This window comes from Suillus paluster, assembly GCF_016628075.1.
Source record: "Suillus paluster strain FC165 chromosome Unknown EDB91scaffold_42, whole genome shotgun sequence".
In the NCBI taxonomy this organism is placed as follows: Eukaryota; Fungi; Basidiomycota; class Agaricomycetes; order Boletales; family Suillaceae; genus Suillus; species Suillus paluster.
The window spans coordinates 120365-137196 of record NW_024537602.1 but is presented as its reverse complement, the minus strand read 5'-3'; the positions used below and the strand labels follow the sequence as shown (position 1 = coordinate 137196).

The window sequence follows — 16832 nt, the reverse complement described above, 5'->3', positions numbered from 1 at the left end:
AAACATGACTCACGGTGGCACCGTCACATTATCCCCGCTGCATGCAAGGATCAACTACCACGCCGGTGAGTGATGTGGTTAAATCCAGGACACAAACTACTCATACTCACACAGTGAGACCCCGGAGTGCATGCTGTGCATTCTCTCATACCGGGCCAGCAAAACAAGGGACAGTAGTCAAGAGCAGATATCGATGCTGTTAAAGTAGCAGCAACGGCGAGGACGATGGAGAAACGCATTGTTTGCGAGGATATGATATATGTGATCAAATAAATCTGAAAGGGACAGTACTAGGAAGACGCTCTGCTTTTATATGCTCAGTTGTTCCTCATAGCGATGTAGGAAGAACTTATCCACCTATCTTGCAATGCCAGCAGATGAACTTAAGCAAGGTCAATGCCAGCTCGCAACAAGGACCGATCGACTTGTTGTTTAGTCTCGTGTTGTATATTACACGCAACAGGCCTCGGAGGACTCTGTCACCGCAGTCCAGGACACACTCTGGCCAATCTGGCACGACTGCATGTATCAATTCTGGTCCGGACTCCGTGATCCACGTTAACAAGTCTAGCTAGTTCACATAAAAGGTACAACTTGGGATGACGTAATTTCTCCAAGATCTCCATTGCTCGAGCGGCGGTAAAGTTTGTTCACGCGTCGTGCCATCAACCATCGATTGGACACTTGCAAACTCGTCGCTGGTCCATTCAAGACGCAGTTCGATTCTCTTATGACTCGAAGAAACTCGCAGTCAAGTCCAGTTTGGCGACACGCCTTCAAGTGTGGGATGTCCAGACACAGAAACTGGATGTCGGAGTGAGCAAATATGTCGACTCCGGGATATGCATGTACGCGCCAGTGTTCTGGACAACAAATGACAAATCCATCGTGGGCGCATTCAGCTTCAGGGATGACGATTCGGACGCCATGACAATCTATGAGTTCGACGCGTCGACACTGGAGACTGTCGGAGTTCCCTTCGAAGGGCCACCACATATGTCAAGGATCTGACACTCTCATTTGATTGTGCTCTCCTCGCCAGTACTTCCAACGACGACACCATCCATCAAGCTCTGGGCCTTCAAGTCACGCCATCTCCTCACCTCCTTCGATGTTTCCTGGACCTGCACTATTATCCTCTTGCCAGACTCACGCCAACTGACTTACACAGTCGGGAGCGATGCCAAGATCTATATATGTGACACTCCACCGGACATTATTGCTAGCATCTGGCCTGCACAACAAGAACAGCTCAGTGTATGCGTTCACCCTCATAGATGTATCCGTCCGTGCGCTAACATTCTCTTGCAGACCAAAGCGCCAGAAAATCTGTTCCTTGCTACTCAACGCACGCGATCCCTTTCTTTTACTCATCTACACCACTACATCAATAATCGCAGTCCGACGCAACACGTTGTGCCGTGCGCCGTAGCCCAGCGACATCGCATGTTATATCTCATGTCCCCCGCCCGCCAAGATCTCTGCCTGCAATACAGCAACCTGCTTTGCTTCGCTACATCCGCAAACTCCTTCCTTATTCCCGCCTGAATGCAGGACCTGCTGTTCAGAATGATCGGCCTCGTGATCCTTTGGATGTATGTTTATTAATTCTGTTTCCTTCGCAGTTGGCTTGACGTGTTTCTTTACAGTTCCCTGCTACATCGACCCTACCTTCCAACCGCTTTCCTTCCGCGTGAGCCTCGACCCAGGCTCGTTCACATATGGATCCCCACGAGAACGTAAGTACTGATTGCCGTAATCACGTTGTCGACTTACATCTTGTTAGTCTCGACCCACACCAGCACCCCCCACTACATTATTCTCTACCACTACCTCCAATGTTGGCCTACACCGCTCATCCACCTGGTGGCCAGTTCGTGCAGGTCATGCTCTGCCACCTATTGTTGGTGTTTCTCTCGCGTGGGGCGAATTGGTACGCTTAGCTGATCTTTATTACCGTTTTTTTTAGGCCTCATGCACTTCCTTGCAGCTCCACGCCGCAGCGGGTGCTCCTGCCCAGGACAATGACTTGATACGAGATGAAGACTATGTTCCGGACCCCAATTCACAGCCACAATCCGCCGGATCGCATTGAAAGGGCTGATTGTGTGGCTTCTCCTAAGCCGCTTTCGCTAACATTCTCTGCTATCTTATTTTTCCTGTTGTCCCTAGTCACATGCTTTTACCCTATCAATATGGACTTGTAGCAATATGTCGTCGACATGTGGTCACCCTTTCTCTTCAATTGTGTTCCGCCTTGTATTGACGACATGCAAGCTGACTACACAGTACAGAACTACAGGGGCTCAGCTCTACGTTGTGTCAGATGTTTGAACGTGATACTTTCCTTTTGCGACATTGATGGCAGTCCTATTGAAGACGTCAAGTTAATAACGCCTCATCCCATCCACCATCCTCAAGTCATCCAGCCGGCGTTGCGTACACGACCGTCCCAGTTTCCTCGGCTTGTGGTACTGTCGCAGTAGTAACGAACCCTTGCATGAACATTGCGAGTAGTTCAGATGAGTCTCGACTGAAATATCACATGCATCTTGCAGATTGGGTGGTGGAATGTGTTATACCGGCCGGTGCCTCTACAGTGCCGCCGATAATGCTATGTTTGTATGTCGTTCTTTGCTTTTTGACTCATTCCGCTCCAGCACTGCACATCGAGTGTTTTTCCCTATTTAAAATCTGAATTTTCCTCAAAAGTTATCGTGGGTGACACGAGCACAGCATTGGTCATATTCTAGGACAAAGAATCAGTTGTATCGAAGTTCGCGACTTGCTGTTTGCCTTCTGTGGTGATGTAGTGCACACTACGGCGATTCGTATGGAGGCGGGCTTGCAGAATCTGAATTGTGCTGAGCGGCGTAAAAAGTCATACGTTATTTGATATCCATTCAAAAGGAAGCTATCTTCGCAAAATATCTTCTAGCACTACGCGTGCATTTTGTGCATCGGCACATCCACGGCTGAGCTGCATGACCTTACCCACCAGTTTGTTGAGGACTCGAGGATTGCCTTGGCGCACTGCTTCCGCCTCTTCAGGAAGCTTTTCAATGGCTTCGGCACACCAAGCTCGGATAGTGGCATTATCGTCTTCCGATACAGCCTCAAGAGAAAGTTCCTGTACGAGCACAGAGGGAGTTAACGAAGACCGATTGGCGATGATATGCTTCAATAACGATTTTCCCGAGGTCCCTGGTAGTGATAATTTCCAACTATGAAACTTGACGATAAGAGAAGACTTACCCGTGATTTTGCCATCCTGCACCAGGTCGATGAGTTCGCCCAGTTGCTCGACAGACACAGGATTATCGCTGAAAGTCTCCTTCCGAGCAGTCAACTGCCCAAGGAGCTCGTGCGTCATCCTGGATACAAATGTATATGTGCATAACTTCTACAATCAGGGAACAAACAAACAAACACACCAGTTGACAACGACCCTTGGGTCCCTTTGTTGCGCGAGGGAGTCAAAGTAAGCAACGGCGCCCTTTCCAAGTTCGCCATCAAATCCAACCTCGTGGCCTGAGTCGACGGTCATGAGCACATCGGTATCACGCTCAGATAGTCCAAGATTCAGTAAACGAGCACGGGTTGCATCAGGGAGGTCCGGCATGGTTTGGCGGATGGCTTCAATATACTCCTAAATGGATGTTTAGGTGACACGAACAGAAGTACTAGCAGGCTGTTACCTCGGATATGAGCAATGGGGGGATATTCGGGTCCGGCATGTATCTATAATCCGGGGCATCCTCCTTGCTTCTGAGTTTGAAAGTTTCGGCTTTGTTTTCATCAAATCCTCTGGTGTCCTGCGGCACAGAGCGGCCACCTTCGAGCAGCTCGATATGACGGAAGACCTCTGAAGCTGTTCACAAAAATCAGCGGTAATTCGGAATGGCTGCGCAAACAGTTCACTAACTGATCGCCATCATCATGAACTTCACACTGTTGAGGTTTTTGATCTCGCAACGAGTACCACGTGGCTCTCCATGTTTGTTGACAGACACATTCACGTCACAGCGGAAGGATCCCTGAATGAAATCACATTTAGAATGAATCAAAGTTACATGAGACAGATGCCCCACTTGTTCCATGTTTCCATCACTCGAGCCAACACAGCGAAGGACGGCCTGCAATGTCCGAACATAATCTGCGGCCTCTTCGGGGGATCTCCATCAAAGGAATAAGTTACTAGATGAGAATGATGTAGACCAAAGTAAGTCACCGCATATCAGGCTCTGAAACGATTTCCATCAACCCTGAGCCAGCTCGATTTAGGTCAATAAGTGAGATACGTCGAATTCCATCGAAAGTAGATTTGGCTGTATCCTGTGGATGCTTCGGCTTCGGCCCACATGCAAAACTCCGTCTATCTCACCTGTTCGAGTTGAATTTGTGTGATTCCCACTGCGACATCCCCTTTGGAGAGTTTGAGATAACCACCCTTGGCAAGTGGAGCTATAGGTATGGAAGCAGGTCGTGGGTATTTGCATTCTGCGGAATTGAGTTGAGCTTACAGTAGCGCTGAGTTATTTGATACCCTGCCGGAAGGTCAGAGTAAAAGTAGTGTTTCCTGTCGAACGCCGAGCGGGATGGAACTTCCGAGTTCAATGCTAATGCTGTTCTGACTGCTAACTCGACACATTTCGGGTTCAATGTCTGAAATGCGAAGTCAGGTTGCACGTCGAGTGAATGGGTGTGGTAGGCGTACGTACGGGTAGTGTTCCAGGGAATGCGGCATCGAATGCGGACACAGTGGTATTAGGTATCTCACCCGGACGAGATGTGAATGACTCTGTGCATGTCGAATTAAATGGGAACGTGTCATCAAATGGGATATGAATGCACCTGAGAAGAGCTTGCGGCGAGACTTGATCTGAGCATGCACTTCAATACCTATAATGACTTGCCAGCCAGGCCAGCGCTTGTCATGGATTGCTTCGCGAGTATGGATTTGCCGTAGATGGCAGAGCTGGTGAAGCCGGATAGAGCGCCATGGACAATGTCGAATAAGCATCAAAGTATGACTTTCCTTTCCTAGAAAATTTCAAGTATCTTCGATTTAGCACATGCCACAGCTCCTGATGTGGACCGTCCGCGTGAGGTGCTGACCCAAATATAATCCAGACTTGATGGTAGGCTGTCCAACTTGAAACCCGTGCGCTGATTCTGGCACAAGTTGCGCATCAAAGCCGTAAGTACGTTGTTGCCTTGTCCTAGTACTAGTTCGCCGCCAAGCCGGTCGTCCCGACATTAACCTAGTACCCGTTCGTCTCCAGGCTTCCATATGATACAGAAAGTTAACATCATTCATCACAAGTGATATGCCCGCAAATCTCCATGCAAACCTCTGGTCAGTGATCCGACAGGATAGCATCAGTACTACTGCTCGAGAAGACGACGAGGAACCCTTCCTCCCCGTTTACGAACCCCCTGTGGGAAGCAGAGTGTAATTTTGTGCCCCCGAATGGCTTCTTTCGTCGCTGATTGATCTATTTGATCCAACGTATATCATTCGTGGACTTTTGTCTATGCGGTGTGGATCTCATTAACAGTAGAAATTCTGTACCGCCACTCGCACCGGCAAGGTCGACTACTTCAAAGTGCGTATCAATCCTTGTGACTTTGTGGCTATTAACAGCCCCATCAGTCCCTCAGAGTCATTTTTGCAGATGGACACGCAACAGACAGTGGTATACACCTACAACTTAAGAGCTGGGTCTGCTCCGCTGCAGTTCTCCGTGCTGTACGTCGTCCCGTCACTTTGCCCCTCGTCATGATTTACCTGAAGTGTGGAAGCATTGAACCCGAAACAGATCAACCAAATCACTACATCTTCTCCCTCTCAATGAAAGCTGGTCACGTCGAGAGAGCACTCTGTGCTCCACTCACCCTGAGACTATCAATAGATCCCCGGCGGCTGGACTTCTCTGTGTTGTAAGTTACATCATGCCAAGCTCAAGAGGAAGCTCACCCCTTACCAGCGTCTTCCCTCCACGAACGAGCTTACCGGCTGGCTGTCTGTACAGCCTGCGCGTCTGGCTCCACACTGCAGGCATCGACCACCGGATATTTAGCGACAATGATCTTTGGGTTGGGAGAGACCCCGACTTCCGATCTGTTGGAGACGCCTCATTCGCTGTATTGCGAAATGCAACGCAAGATATGCTAATATATCAGGGTGTCGTGGGTCGTGCGCACGTTAGCTTCATCATAAGGTTCGTCCTTCGCATCACTTTCTCCATAACATGATATCTTAATCCACTCGATGTGAATTATGTAGATGGAAGATCGTAGAAGTCGGCCTATATAGTATTTCCTTCGAGTACGAAGCCGGAGGCGCCGGACAAACACTCTTTGAAGACTGCTACCTTAGACTAGACTGCGAACCACAAATCGTCACATTCATGATCTAGTATGTTCTCCCTCCACAATTTCCATTCATAACCTCACCAACATCCACCAAGCACCATACCCGTAACCTCAACGCCTCCAGGAGCATCTCACCGCCTCCGCTTCTGGCTTCGCACGCCCTTCGTATCACATTCCCCCGCCTCCTCCGCCACCTCTCAATCCGGCGAATCCTACATCTACCAGCGCCTCTGGAAATCAGACGAATTCAAGCTCGGCGCGGGTCTCAACTTTGAAGCACTGGGCTCAAAACTCGAGATGGGCGTCCGCGATCCAGATTCACCGCGGATAGAACGTGATTTCCCGCGTTTGAACCCCAATTGGCCTCGGGCCTCCCGGACACCTGTGGATGCAGTTGGTAGTTCGTCAAGGCATCTCCCACTACATCGTTGATCCATGACTGTATTTATACTATCATATCCAGTACTCTGCACAGGGTACCTAATATGCAAAAGGTTTATAGCATTTCAACATCGTACTCGACTGGCGTCTGAAAAATTCAGGCATATGCAGAGTACCTATAAATTATGTATTGTACAAGTAGAACGAAAGTTTCTTGGATGTTGCAACTGCGAGAGATGAAATAGTGGTATTTTGCAACCTTGCTCGAATACAAATCACCCAGATCCCAAAGATCCTGCAAAGGTATTCGTAAAGTTTTACCCGGAGCACGAGGATCATCTTGTAGGGATGCCAGAACACAAATTCGATAGAGATGATTCTCTTGCGTTGAGGTGCTATGGTGGTAGAATTGACGGCGAATGCGGCAACGTGACATCAGACAGGGGGGATGTGTAAGAAATTCAATCTCCTCCACATTATTTCGCACAAACCCGACAACCTAGTCGCTGCGGAGAGTAAAAGTTGGCTACGCCGGTACTGTGGCGAGGTGTGACAACCCGTGACTGGATTTTCTCGGGTTTCCTCCGACACTACACCACATCGTCCTAAAAATGAGTAAAAATGAGAGCTACGTAGAAGAGATACGAATCCACAATGGTGCAAATTTGCGAAAGAAAATGTGAGGTGATTGAGGAGCTACAAAAGTTTTGCTAAAAGTTTTGCAGAACACTGGGAATGATAGCAACTCAATTTATGCCAGCGGCTTTTCATCTTGAGATATTTCACAGACCACGGTTGTTTACTTACGCACACGTTCTACGTCGCGGAAAATTTATAGTTCATGCGTAAGTTACGGTACAAATTTGTGTCTCTGGATTTTAAAATGCTGAAATACGAAGAGAAAATTGACGCTGCCAAACTTGAAGCTTTGAGTGCCAAGGGAAGAGTATTAAAGTGAAAAGTAGCGCGGACTCTGGGAAGGGAGATGCAACAAAAAAGCCAACGGACATAAGTGAAGCACTCATCCCACTGAACTGCGCTGTTGAGGTCTGGACGTTTGCCCAGTGCATCTCGCCATGTGCTTCGGTCCCTGTAGAAAAATGGATAAATAAACCAAACACCTGCAGGATGGCCATGACAATAAAGACTGGGCTACTGGTCTGTGGCCCCCAGAACGAGCAAGCTGGAGCAGAGCTAGAGCTTGGTGAAGTTGTTCAAGGGACCAGGGAGGCGACCATCTTTCTATTGCGCTCCCGTGGCGACGGCAGCGTTTTCACCGAGAGGAAGTTGAGGAGTCTTGATTTCGTTAACAGCCCTGTTGATAGGAGCATATAGGCCATTGGTTTCGCCATGTAGAGGTCCACTCAAGAACGACAAGCCCGGAATACCATTCTCGCTATCTTGTGTCATCTCCGATCTGCTGAGCGCGTAGCCACGCGAGATCAATGGTAAAAACATGTGAAAGAGTGTGTACCAACCGTCTCTTCTTGTTGGGCATATCAGGCGAGGTATTGTGTGACTTGCCCGATCCCTTCACATACAGCGTAATGCAGGTCAGTCATGCTCAAGCAAATACCCAAACCACCCACTTTGCCTGTCTTCGGACGCTTCAGTACCTGCTTTGGTTGCCGCTCGCCTTCATCAAACACGTAATCGGGAAGAGCAGAACTAATGAAATGAGTGAGATCGGAAGCGGTCACTTGCCCATCAAATTGCACGACCTTTTGATGTTCCGCACCACAATACCCATCGAATCCTCGTCGTACTTCTCCCACATCTTGACGAGCTTTGTAAACTCGGTGGTTGGGTATGATATATCGAGCCTCCGCGGGCCCACGGCGCCAACTTCAAAATAGAAACGTGATGAGCCGCAAATATCCCAGATGAAACGGCATAGGAACTGATGACGCACGGGGCTTGGGTTCAATCAGAAGACCAATATAGAAGGTTGTCGAGTGCACTGTACTGGAACCGTCGACACCTTCAATGTCAGCTTTCGTTCGCTTGGCGATAGCATCGGAGATCTGTCCCTGTGCAACCTGTCTGACCTCCTCTTCCGTAATACAATGTGAGACTTGATCAAAGCCTTTGATGAATGGATGCGCGAGAATCAATGAATCAACGTATTCAAGCTTCATAACCAATTGCCGTATCCGAGACTCGACGGTTCCTGCCCTAAACATGACTTGCAGACTTGCCGAACATACGACGAAAGAAACTCTTACCATTTGATCTGCAGATCAGCGCCGCCCGTTGAGGCGATAACTTGAAGGTAATATCGATACTTGTGGAAGAAGTCGTGTTTCTGGAAAAGTTCTGACCAACTTGCCGTGCCGACGATAACCTTATCCACAATGTCTGCTCCTATATACCCTTGAGAATACCACAAAAGGCAGAATTAAAGGAACAGTAAACCCACCTTTCTTGAACTCTTCAGTGACGATCATCTGTGTCGATGCTGTTACATTGTGAGTCGAGCACATTGCAGGATATGCGGGTGTGATGATGGGCATCCTATGCGATCGATCTGCAGGATAAAGCTACGAATGTGTATAAGGCTCTGCGCCTGATTCACCACAAGAAATGAGGGATACCTTTGGGTTCCATACGCGAACTTGTAGTGGGCCTTCTTCTATTTGTTTAAGCAACACCGGTTGCGGCCATGACCTGGACATCAATAGCATACACGCACACCAAAAAGCACTTCCATGAGCAGGCGCACCATTGGTACATGATGATGAAAAATCGGCTGACGATTGCCCCCGCAGTAGCATTAGGATACAGTTGACATATTCGGGCAACAAGGATTGCCCATGCGACACCGCCCAAGAACCCGTTTACATTCGAGTAGATGGCTCTCCCTGAATGCGGTGTATAAATAAAGCCCTTCGCCCCAAGTCATCCAGCAGAACCACTCACGTTGGGCCCAGAGCTTGATGCATCGAAGTGAATCTCGATAGACCTCAACATGGGGCACCAGACGCAGAATCTCATCATTCACCCGTGAACCTGTGCACGATGAATATCGTTAAACGATACGAAACGCAGGCCTTACCTCCAAGACTTCGCACACATCGCTCGTCTAGATTTCGCAAGAGATTGTCATCCTTCAGTGACAAATCATCTGGTATAGATGACAGCGCCAGACGAGCCATCAGGAAATCTAATGGTACCCCTGAGATTTTGGCCTTGATAATCGGAACGTATGCCTCTGGAACGCCCTAATATATCATCATCAGTCCAAGTCGCAGAAGTAATCACTATTGGATAAAACTTACCGATACCTCCGTAATATCCTCTACCTTGACAAGCATTTTCTCGAAGACTTCAAAAAAGTCTTCGCGGGATACATGTTTAGGAACAACGCAAAGTGTATCAATATCGGACCCGGGTGAGTGAACGCCGAGACGATATGAACCGAAGGTAAATATTTTCCCCCCAGCAGCGTTCGCTGCCGCTTCCGAAAGTCCGCGAGACAATGACACCTCATACACAAATTTTTTGACGACGGCAGCTACACGTCCAAGCACCGTTTCCCTGCGAAAATCGAAAGCGTCCTCAGTATCGCCTCCCTCTCCAAAGGCATAGACTAAAAAGGCTAGACACTAGGAACAACCCAAGAACCATGAAATGCGTATCCAATCATCTTCTGTGATAGCGCAGTGTCCACGAGGTTCTCGGCGAGCCGACTTTTGGTTCGCGCATCGATGTCCAACGAAAGCAAAAAAGCATTGATCCTACCTGAGCCGGGCCTCATCCACGCTCTCGAAAGTATTCTGTCTTCTCAGCTCCTCCATCAAGGTCGCTGTGACCTCCTTTTCCCTCTCGGTCGATTCAGCAGTCGAGATTGGCGGCGTAACCCCAAGATACCTAGAGCAACGTCAGTTAGATGGTTATTCGATGACTGAAGGTTGTATTTACCCTTTCTCCGTGGTCATGACTGCGTGAAGTTGAGACTTAAACACACTTGCGACTGAACTTGCGTCAAACGACTTAATCGTGTAGAGTTGCGGGCAATGGAATTAGAAACCACCCGCGCCACTATTTCAGTCTGCTTAGTCATTCTGGAGCTTCCACAATGTTATCTTCAGGCAGGCCGGGAAAACTGTTCAAGGCTCGGGTTGTGAATTCTATGGGTAGCAATGTGAAGGTAGGGTATGTACAACTCGGCAATATACACTAATATAAGAGGTAGCGTGTCGATATAATCACAGGTAGAATGCAATAACACCGGGTAATCTATCGTCATTGGCCGGGAAAAAGTAAGTGTTGTAATAAACAGGACGGGCAGGAAAAAAGCAGATAGATGCAGGCAAGTATGTCCAGGAGACTCAGAATTGTTCCTTACTCTGAATATATCCCCTCGGGGCTTGCCGCGTAGCCCTGAAGTGAGAGCGATCCGCTGTGCGCTTTAGGGCCCACTTGCGGATATACCATGCAAGTAAGGCCACAAAGAGGATGCCAGCAATGACGCCTAGCACGATACCAACTATTGCACCGGTTGATGAATGACTACTCGTCGAAGGCGAGGGTTCGGGAGGACCAACAGGCGGGGACGATGAGCCTGGGTTTCCACCGTATGGCCAATAGTCTCCGCCGGCAGGGGGGAGAACACAAGTCAAACTGTCACCATTCGTGTTATCCTGAAAGTCTGACTGGGTCGTGCTCTTCGAGGTGGTGTTGATATCAAGGACAAACGCTGCAGGAGAAGGTGTCGGGTCGCCAGTAGTGCAGTTCGGACCCCGCGCCCCAATAAAAGAAGTGTTTCCAACAAGGACATTATTCTCCACCGTAAAATTAGTTGCAGACGAGATGGCAATGCCGTAGCTGAATGCGCCAGTGAGCTGGTTGTCGAGCACTGTTCCGCCAGTGCTAACGTTATTGAGATACTCGGTTCCGAACCAGGTGCGGGGACCAATTGCAATTCCGATTCTGAGTCGTTCTTGTCAGCACCTTTATAAAAAAAATAAGGTGACTCCTCGTACTTTATGACGACATCTTCGTTATTTGTACCCTTGGTCGCCGACCCTGTGGCAGGATCAGAGGCGAACCCACCAGCAATGATATTGTTGGTGACCACGACCCCCTTATAATCACCACTAAAGGGTGATACGTCGACCATGTTGATTCCTCCGAGTAATGTATTCTGCATCGCCGTTAAGAACCAACAGAAAAGCATGGAATTTGTACACTTACAGTCTCGACCCAGATGGTGTTGTTTTCAACGCGAGTCCCAGGAGCGCCAAAGAGTACAATGCCTCCATCCGTCGGATTATTGATCATGTTATTACGAATAAGGCTGTTTTGGCAAGCCACACTAATTCCATCTGCCCACTGCTGGAAAAGATCGGATCCGGCGGGTCCAATATCATTGTTCTGGACCGTGACGTTATTGCAATTCAATGATCCCTCAGCGACATGGAGACATGACCAGCCTCTGGGGTCATAAGAATGCACGTATTCGATAAGCTGATCCGAGTTCGGACCGCCCATTTCAATATTTGCGCCTCCTGAGATGGGAGGCGCGCCACCCCGTGTACCATTTATCTGTGAGATAATTAGGGCGAGGGAAGCGATGAAGTGTCCATGGTTTTACCTGCACGTTCCGCAACCTCACTCCGTCGCAATTCGCGCAACTGCCGACGACGGCTGTTGTATGGCCGGTACCATTTGACACAGGGCCATTGACTACTAAGACAGCTCGACTGTCATCGGTGGGATATCCAAGAGTACTGATCTCTTGATTGGATGCCGCAAAAAGGATGGGGGCTTGTATGAGGTATTGCGTGCTTGGACATAGGTTCAACACGTATCCTGAACCCGAAGAGTTGAGAAGTGTGTTAAGGCGGTCTGTAAGGGTGTTGTCTGGGTCAGCAGGCTCGCAGTTTGAATTGGCTCGAGGCATGGCCATCATCCTGCAAATATAACATTGTGTGAGCGAGGAAGAGAAGGCACATGCAGTCCCATACTTGTGGAAATGATTGCTATGCATGGCGAGAGAAGTCTACTACACGCGGAAATGATTTGAGTGTGAGAGGCCAAAACGAAGGCAAGGAGGTCAGAGGCAACAACAAAAAGTAAGGCCTATAGTACAAGGCAGTAGTGAAAACGTTACAGTAGAAGACTTAAAGGAGTGGAGTGGGCAGCTAACCTAGAGCGCCTCTCGATAACTCTGAGCCGAGGCAAATGATTCATCACGCCGCGTCGAACATGCACTTCTAAATCGAGAAATGACATAATGCCCAGCTGTCAATTCCCAACCGCCAAGTACGATTCAATCACTTCTTCTACGTAGGTCTACGTCCACCACTGAAGCCCACTTCAAGTTGACGAACGTACGTTGAAGGTAACTTTTTAAAGCATTAGGACCGTTCGAACAGGCCATGCCAGATCCGATTTAGCCGCCTGCAAAGACTTTCACCGGGCGTTTTGAAAATGTCTACGAACGCTACTACCGATAAGCGCTTGAACCGGTATGAAATTCACGAAATAGGCTCCATGTCACAGGACGTGGAACCTATTACCTATTGGTGATCACTACCCGTGACACGCTGAGACGCCGAGGTACTATCGAAGCCCATCAAGGCCCACGTATGTCTCGAATCCAGATCCTTCCTATCAAAAGAAACAGGGACGTCGCTCCGACTTGAGGTGAGCTACTTGTTATCTGCCCGACTCCTGTGGAAAGATAATTTGCGCAAGTAAAATACTAGAGTTCCACATTTCGGACTCGAGCTCAAGCCCAGCGACTGGCAGACGGTCCTCCGTATGCGGGTCATGCTTTTAGCGTTCACCATTCAGTGCCTATGTATATACCTTCTGTAATCGAATTCAGCTTCGAGAAGGTCCCATGGGGAAGACCAGCTGATGGCCTTCTAATCTTGTTCATACGACTCCTGAAACTCCACGGCAGTGCAGATGCGCATCCTAGCTTTTGAAGGGATGCCGATATACAACAACTAGGTGACGTCGAATGGGAAAAACCGCGCAAGACATCCTCACAAGTTATGGACAGATATCAGCGCCCACACAGGATCGTCCGACTTCGAGACGGTCATGTGAGGAAGATATTTATATGGTGCCAGCCTCCTTATCTTACGTTTCACCATGTCTCAGGGTCACGATGTTATTAGTCCCACTCGAACACAAGGCAGGTTACAGAGTGTCCATTTTGCCATCCCCTTCCCAACAATATGGCTAGATTGTTGAGTGTAGCGTTAGGCTTCTTGAGCCAGCCATTCGCCCATCTTTCTCAGCTATCGTTCCCAACTGATTCCGTCAGTGTAAACAATGGTCAGGTTATCACCCCGGCGCTTTCCAACTCCATTCAAGAGATCCTTGACATTTGGAACATTACTGGACTGTCTGTCGCAGTTGTCCCGAGGTATGGAGAACCGGAATTTCATTCATGGGGAAACAGGTCCGAGAACGGGCAGCAGACAACAGAGGATGTGCGGACTACTCAAGTTTCTACCAGTATGAAATCTGAAACCTCGTTTATAGACATTATTTCATATGGCCTCCGTGTCCAAGGCATTCTGCGCCACCGCTCTTGGTATTCTAATGGACGACTTCGAACACGGAAGAAACGTCACGCCGCTTCCCCCCGATCTGAAGGAATTTAATTGGCACTCCACAGTAGAAGACATTCTTCCGGGAGAATGGCAATTGATGGATGAATGGGCGTCCAAGAAAGCTAATATGAAGGACATCCTGTCTCATGTTTCGGGTCTTCCTCGGTAAGCCTTTACACAATTTCCTCGCTCCAGAACAGGATTCTACTGAGCAGGAATCAGTCATGATTACTCGTATGGACCATACGACAGTGCGAAAGATGCTGTAATGCGGTTACGCTATCTAAGACCAGCTTTTGAACTGCGGGAACAGTGGTCATACAACAACCAGGTAACGTAGAATGGGCAAAACCGCGAAATCCTTTCTTACAAGATACGAACAGATGTTCATGGTGGCCTCACACATCATCGAAACTTATTCCGGACAAACCTACACCTCTTTTGTGGAGGATCGGATATTCACGCCCCTAGGAATGTTCTCTTCCACCTTCTCACCAGCAAAAGCTGGGAAGACGGGAAAATTCACACAGGGATGGACTGGCAGTGGCAGGCTCCTGCCTGAGTGGTTCACAGAAGAGATGGCGATGCTGAAGGCCGGTCCAGGTGGTGTAATCTCGAACGCCATAGACATGGTAAGTTCTTTTCACCTTCATTATATTTCACTAACTGATAGTGTTGTCGTCGTCGTCCAGTCGAAATGGGTTGCGGTGTGGCTTAATAAGGGTGTGCACGACAACGTTACAGTCATACCGCTGTCTGTGCATGGAAATGCATCGCAGTCGTACTCCGTATCTATCAACGCCCCAGATGATTCTGAACACTCGATTCAGGGGTATGGGATGGGATGGTTCCGAAACTCGTACCTCGGACATGATGTAACAAATGTTCATTCGTTCATTCCCACGATTACTGATGTCAGAGGATTAGGTCGTATATCACTCGGGATCAATTCCAGGTCTCTCCACGCTGGTCTCATTCCTTCCAGATGATGATGTTGGAGTTGTAGTTTTTTGCCAACGGGGGCGATCGAGCAACGCCTGTGATGAATATCTCTAACCGCATAATTGATGCTGCTCTGCACCTGCGGTCGCAGCCTTCACCGTTGATGTTCGTTCTTTTCATTGTCCAATGCTGCTTTTGTCTTTGCTTACATGTCATTGATTCACCCAGCATGCCTGAGAAGAAAGCAATCACGCCTCAACATGAAGGCGTCGTTGGCTTGCAGCTTGCAGTCGAAGCATTTTCGGGCACATACGCCAACCCCGGATACGGCGTCCTCTCCTTTTGCAGTCCCTCCAGCAGCTCCTCGTATTGTCGAGATGTGATCTCCGACTTCACTGCAGTGGATGCAGCACAGTCAAGTGCTCCTAATTCGCCTCAGCTGCTCGCAGCCTGGCCTCGCGTATGGGCATCTCATATTCGGGCTGTGCATCAGTCTGGAAATACGTTCTCGGTGCAGTACACCTCGTTGTTCCCTGAAGGGTATGGACGAGACAGTACGCCATTCGAGACAGCGGAAATAGGGACGTCCCAGGCTACAGCAGAGTTTGTCGTGGAAGATGGAAAGGTTGTTGGGTTTGGCTTGGTCGGGCTGGTTGGTCAACTCACGGAGAGGGAGCGAACACATACGACTGTGAAAGACCGAGCTGAAGTGTGGTTCGATAAGGTATAGTGATACAGATACTTTCAAATGTACAACAGAAAGCTTTCAGCCTCTCCTACAACATATCGTGGGGGGAGCTGCGAGGCGATGACAGTTACCAGTTTCGTTGTCCAAAAGTCACTTCATTGTCGATATATTGAGATTTCTAGCTCCCGGACCTGGTGCGATAGCCTGAATCCTGTGTACACGTTCGGAACTTGCCTGTGATGAACGTGGGAATTGATCTCATGATTTGGAGCCCAAACCGACTACACGGACAAATTCCAGAGCATGTTGAGGAAATCATGACGGGTTTCCTCACTCGGGTTAGTAATACCCGTCCTTACTTCATAGCAGGAATATTATTGACAATCGTATAGAATCTATGCGAGGGACCGAGTGAAATATCCATCCCTTGGCGATATAATTTTCATCGCATGCTGAAAGGCATCCCAAATTTGAAAAGTCTTGACTGTGCAGAGATGGAAATATATGATAGCGAAGAAAGCCCATCTGGAATTTTCCTGGTCCTGAACGGCTAATGCAAGTGGTGGTACTGATTCCATACAAATGGTGTCTCGGCACGAATTTGCATTCCCCTGTTTGGGACACCCCCACGATGACCATCACTCCTGACGAAGTGATACACTTGGCGGCTAGCCTACAGTTCCTTGCGGTGAAGAGCATTATTGGCACCTTTTGTAGTGTCGGGGATCGCACTGCGCAACGCCTGGCCGTGTTCTATAAGATTTTCTATGACAAGATAGCCAGAGAGCGGTTCGTGAGGATACGCGCTTCTACCAACGCATCGTGTCCATGCATATCGGCCTATGATATATCATGTGCGTCCTTTTACT

The 16832-nt window shown here is 48.7% G+C and overlaps 6 protein-coding genes across 6 annotated transcripts; 3 read left to right on the top strand and 3 right to left on the bottom strand.

Moving 5' to 3' along the window:
- Positions 1 to 1721: 1721 nt before the first annotated feature.
- EDB91DRAFT_1250323 (uncharacterized protein) lies at positions 1722 to 2095 on the top strand (the record flags this gene model as incomplete). Its single annotated transcript, XM_041323212.1, has 3 exons — positions 1722 to 1739; positions 1787 to 1933; positions 1991 to 2095. The coding sequence occupies 3 exons, from the start codon at positions 1722 to 1724 to the stop codon at positions 2093 to 2095; spliced, it is 270 nt and encodes an 89-aa protein (XP_041175307.1).
- Positions 2096 to 2625: 530 nt separating this feature from the next.
- Positions 2626 to 5173, bottom strand: EDB91DRAFT_1143827 (GatB/GatE catalytic domain-containing protein). The gene is made up of 12 exons (XM_041319111.1): positions 5119 to 5173; positions 4855 to 5043; positions 4722 to 4801; positions 4524 to 4665; positions 4385 to 4464; positions 4232 to 4335; positions 4092 to 4176; positions 3926 to 4037; positions 3699 to 3871; positions 3435 to 3649; positions 3256 to 3374; positions 2626 to 3204 (listed from the first exon to the last, which is right to left on the bottom strand). Exons 2-12 carry the CDS (start codon positions 5021 to 5023, stop codon positions 2915 to 2917), a joined length of 1569 nt encoding a protein of 522 aa, XP_041175306.1. The 5' UTR covers positions 5024 to 5043; positions 5119 to 5173; the 3' UTR covers positions 2626 to 2914.
- Positions 5082 to 7166, top strand: EDB91DRAFT_1143813 (uncharacterized protein). Its single transcript, XM_041319110.1, has 8 exons — positions 5082 to 5200; positions 5286 to 5455; positions 5562 to 5609; positions 5657 to 5752; positions 5806 to 5943; positions 5991 to 6224; positions 6290 to 6421; positions 6474 to 7166. Exons 2-8 carry the CDS (start codon positions 5331 to 5333, stop codon positions 6808 to 6810), a joined length of 1110 nt encoding a protein of 369 aa, XP_041175305.1. The 5' UTR covers positions 5082 to 5200; positions 5286 to 5330; the 3' UTR covers positions 6811 to 7166.
- A 407-nt stretch (positions 7167 to 7573) lies between these two features.
- EDB91DRAFT_1143800 (poly-A polymerase) lies at positions 7574 to 10790 on the bottom strand. The gene is made up of 14 exons (XM_041319109.1): positions 10681 to 10790; positions 10501 to 10629; positions 10038 to 10296; positions 9815 to 9980; positions 9679 to 9768; positions 9482 to 9620; positions 9354 to 9426; positions 9179 to 9299; positions 8985 to 9123; positions 8672 to 8934; positions 8481 to 8604; positions 8349 to 8427; positions 8238 to 8290; positions 7574 to 8179 (listed from the first exon to the last, which is right to left on the bottom strand). The coding sequence occupies exons 1-14, from the start codon at positions 10695 to 10697 to the stop codon at positions 8002 to 8004; spliced, it is 1830 nt and encodes a 609-aa protein (XP_041175304.1). The 5' UTR covers positions 10698 to 10790; the 3' UTR covers positions 7574 to 8001.
- Positions 10791 to 12934, bottom strand: EDB91DRAFT_1143781 (uncharacterized protein). The gene is made up of 5 exons (XM_041319108.1): positions 12729 to 12934; positions 12356 to 12674; positions 11956 to 12306; positions 11745 to 11905; positions 10791 to 11691 (listed from the first exon to the last, which is right to left on the bottom strand). Exons 1-5 carry the CDS (start codon positions 12749 to 12751, stop codon positions 11091 to 11093), a joined length of 1455 nt encoding a protein of 484 aa, XP_041175303.1. The 5' UTR covers positions 12752 to 12934; the 3' UTR covers positions 10791 to 11090.
- Positions 12935 to 13538: 604 nt separating this feature from the next.
- EDB91DRAFT_1294950 (beta-lactamase/transpeptidase-like protein) lies at positions 13539 to 16005 on the top strand (the record flags this gene model as incomplete). The annotated part of the gene is made up of 8 exons (XM_041324902.1): positions 13539 to 14210; positions 14263 to 14498; positions 14556 to 14664; positions 14717 to 14965; positions 15026 to 15208; positions 15253 to 15288; positions 15340 to 15440; positions 15504 to 16005. Exons 1-8 carry the CDS (start codon positions 13953 to 13955, stop codon positions 16003 to 16005), a joined length of 1674 nt encoding a protein of 557 aa, XP_041175302.1. The 5' UTR covers positions 13539 to 13952.
- Between the last annotated feature and the right edge of the window lie 827 nt (positions 16006 to 16832).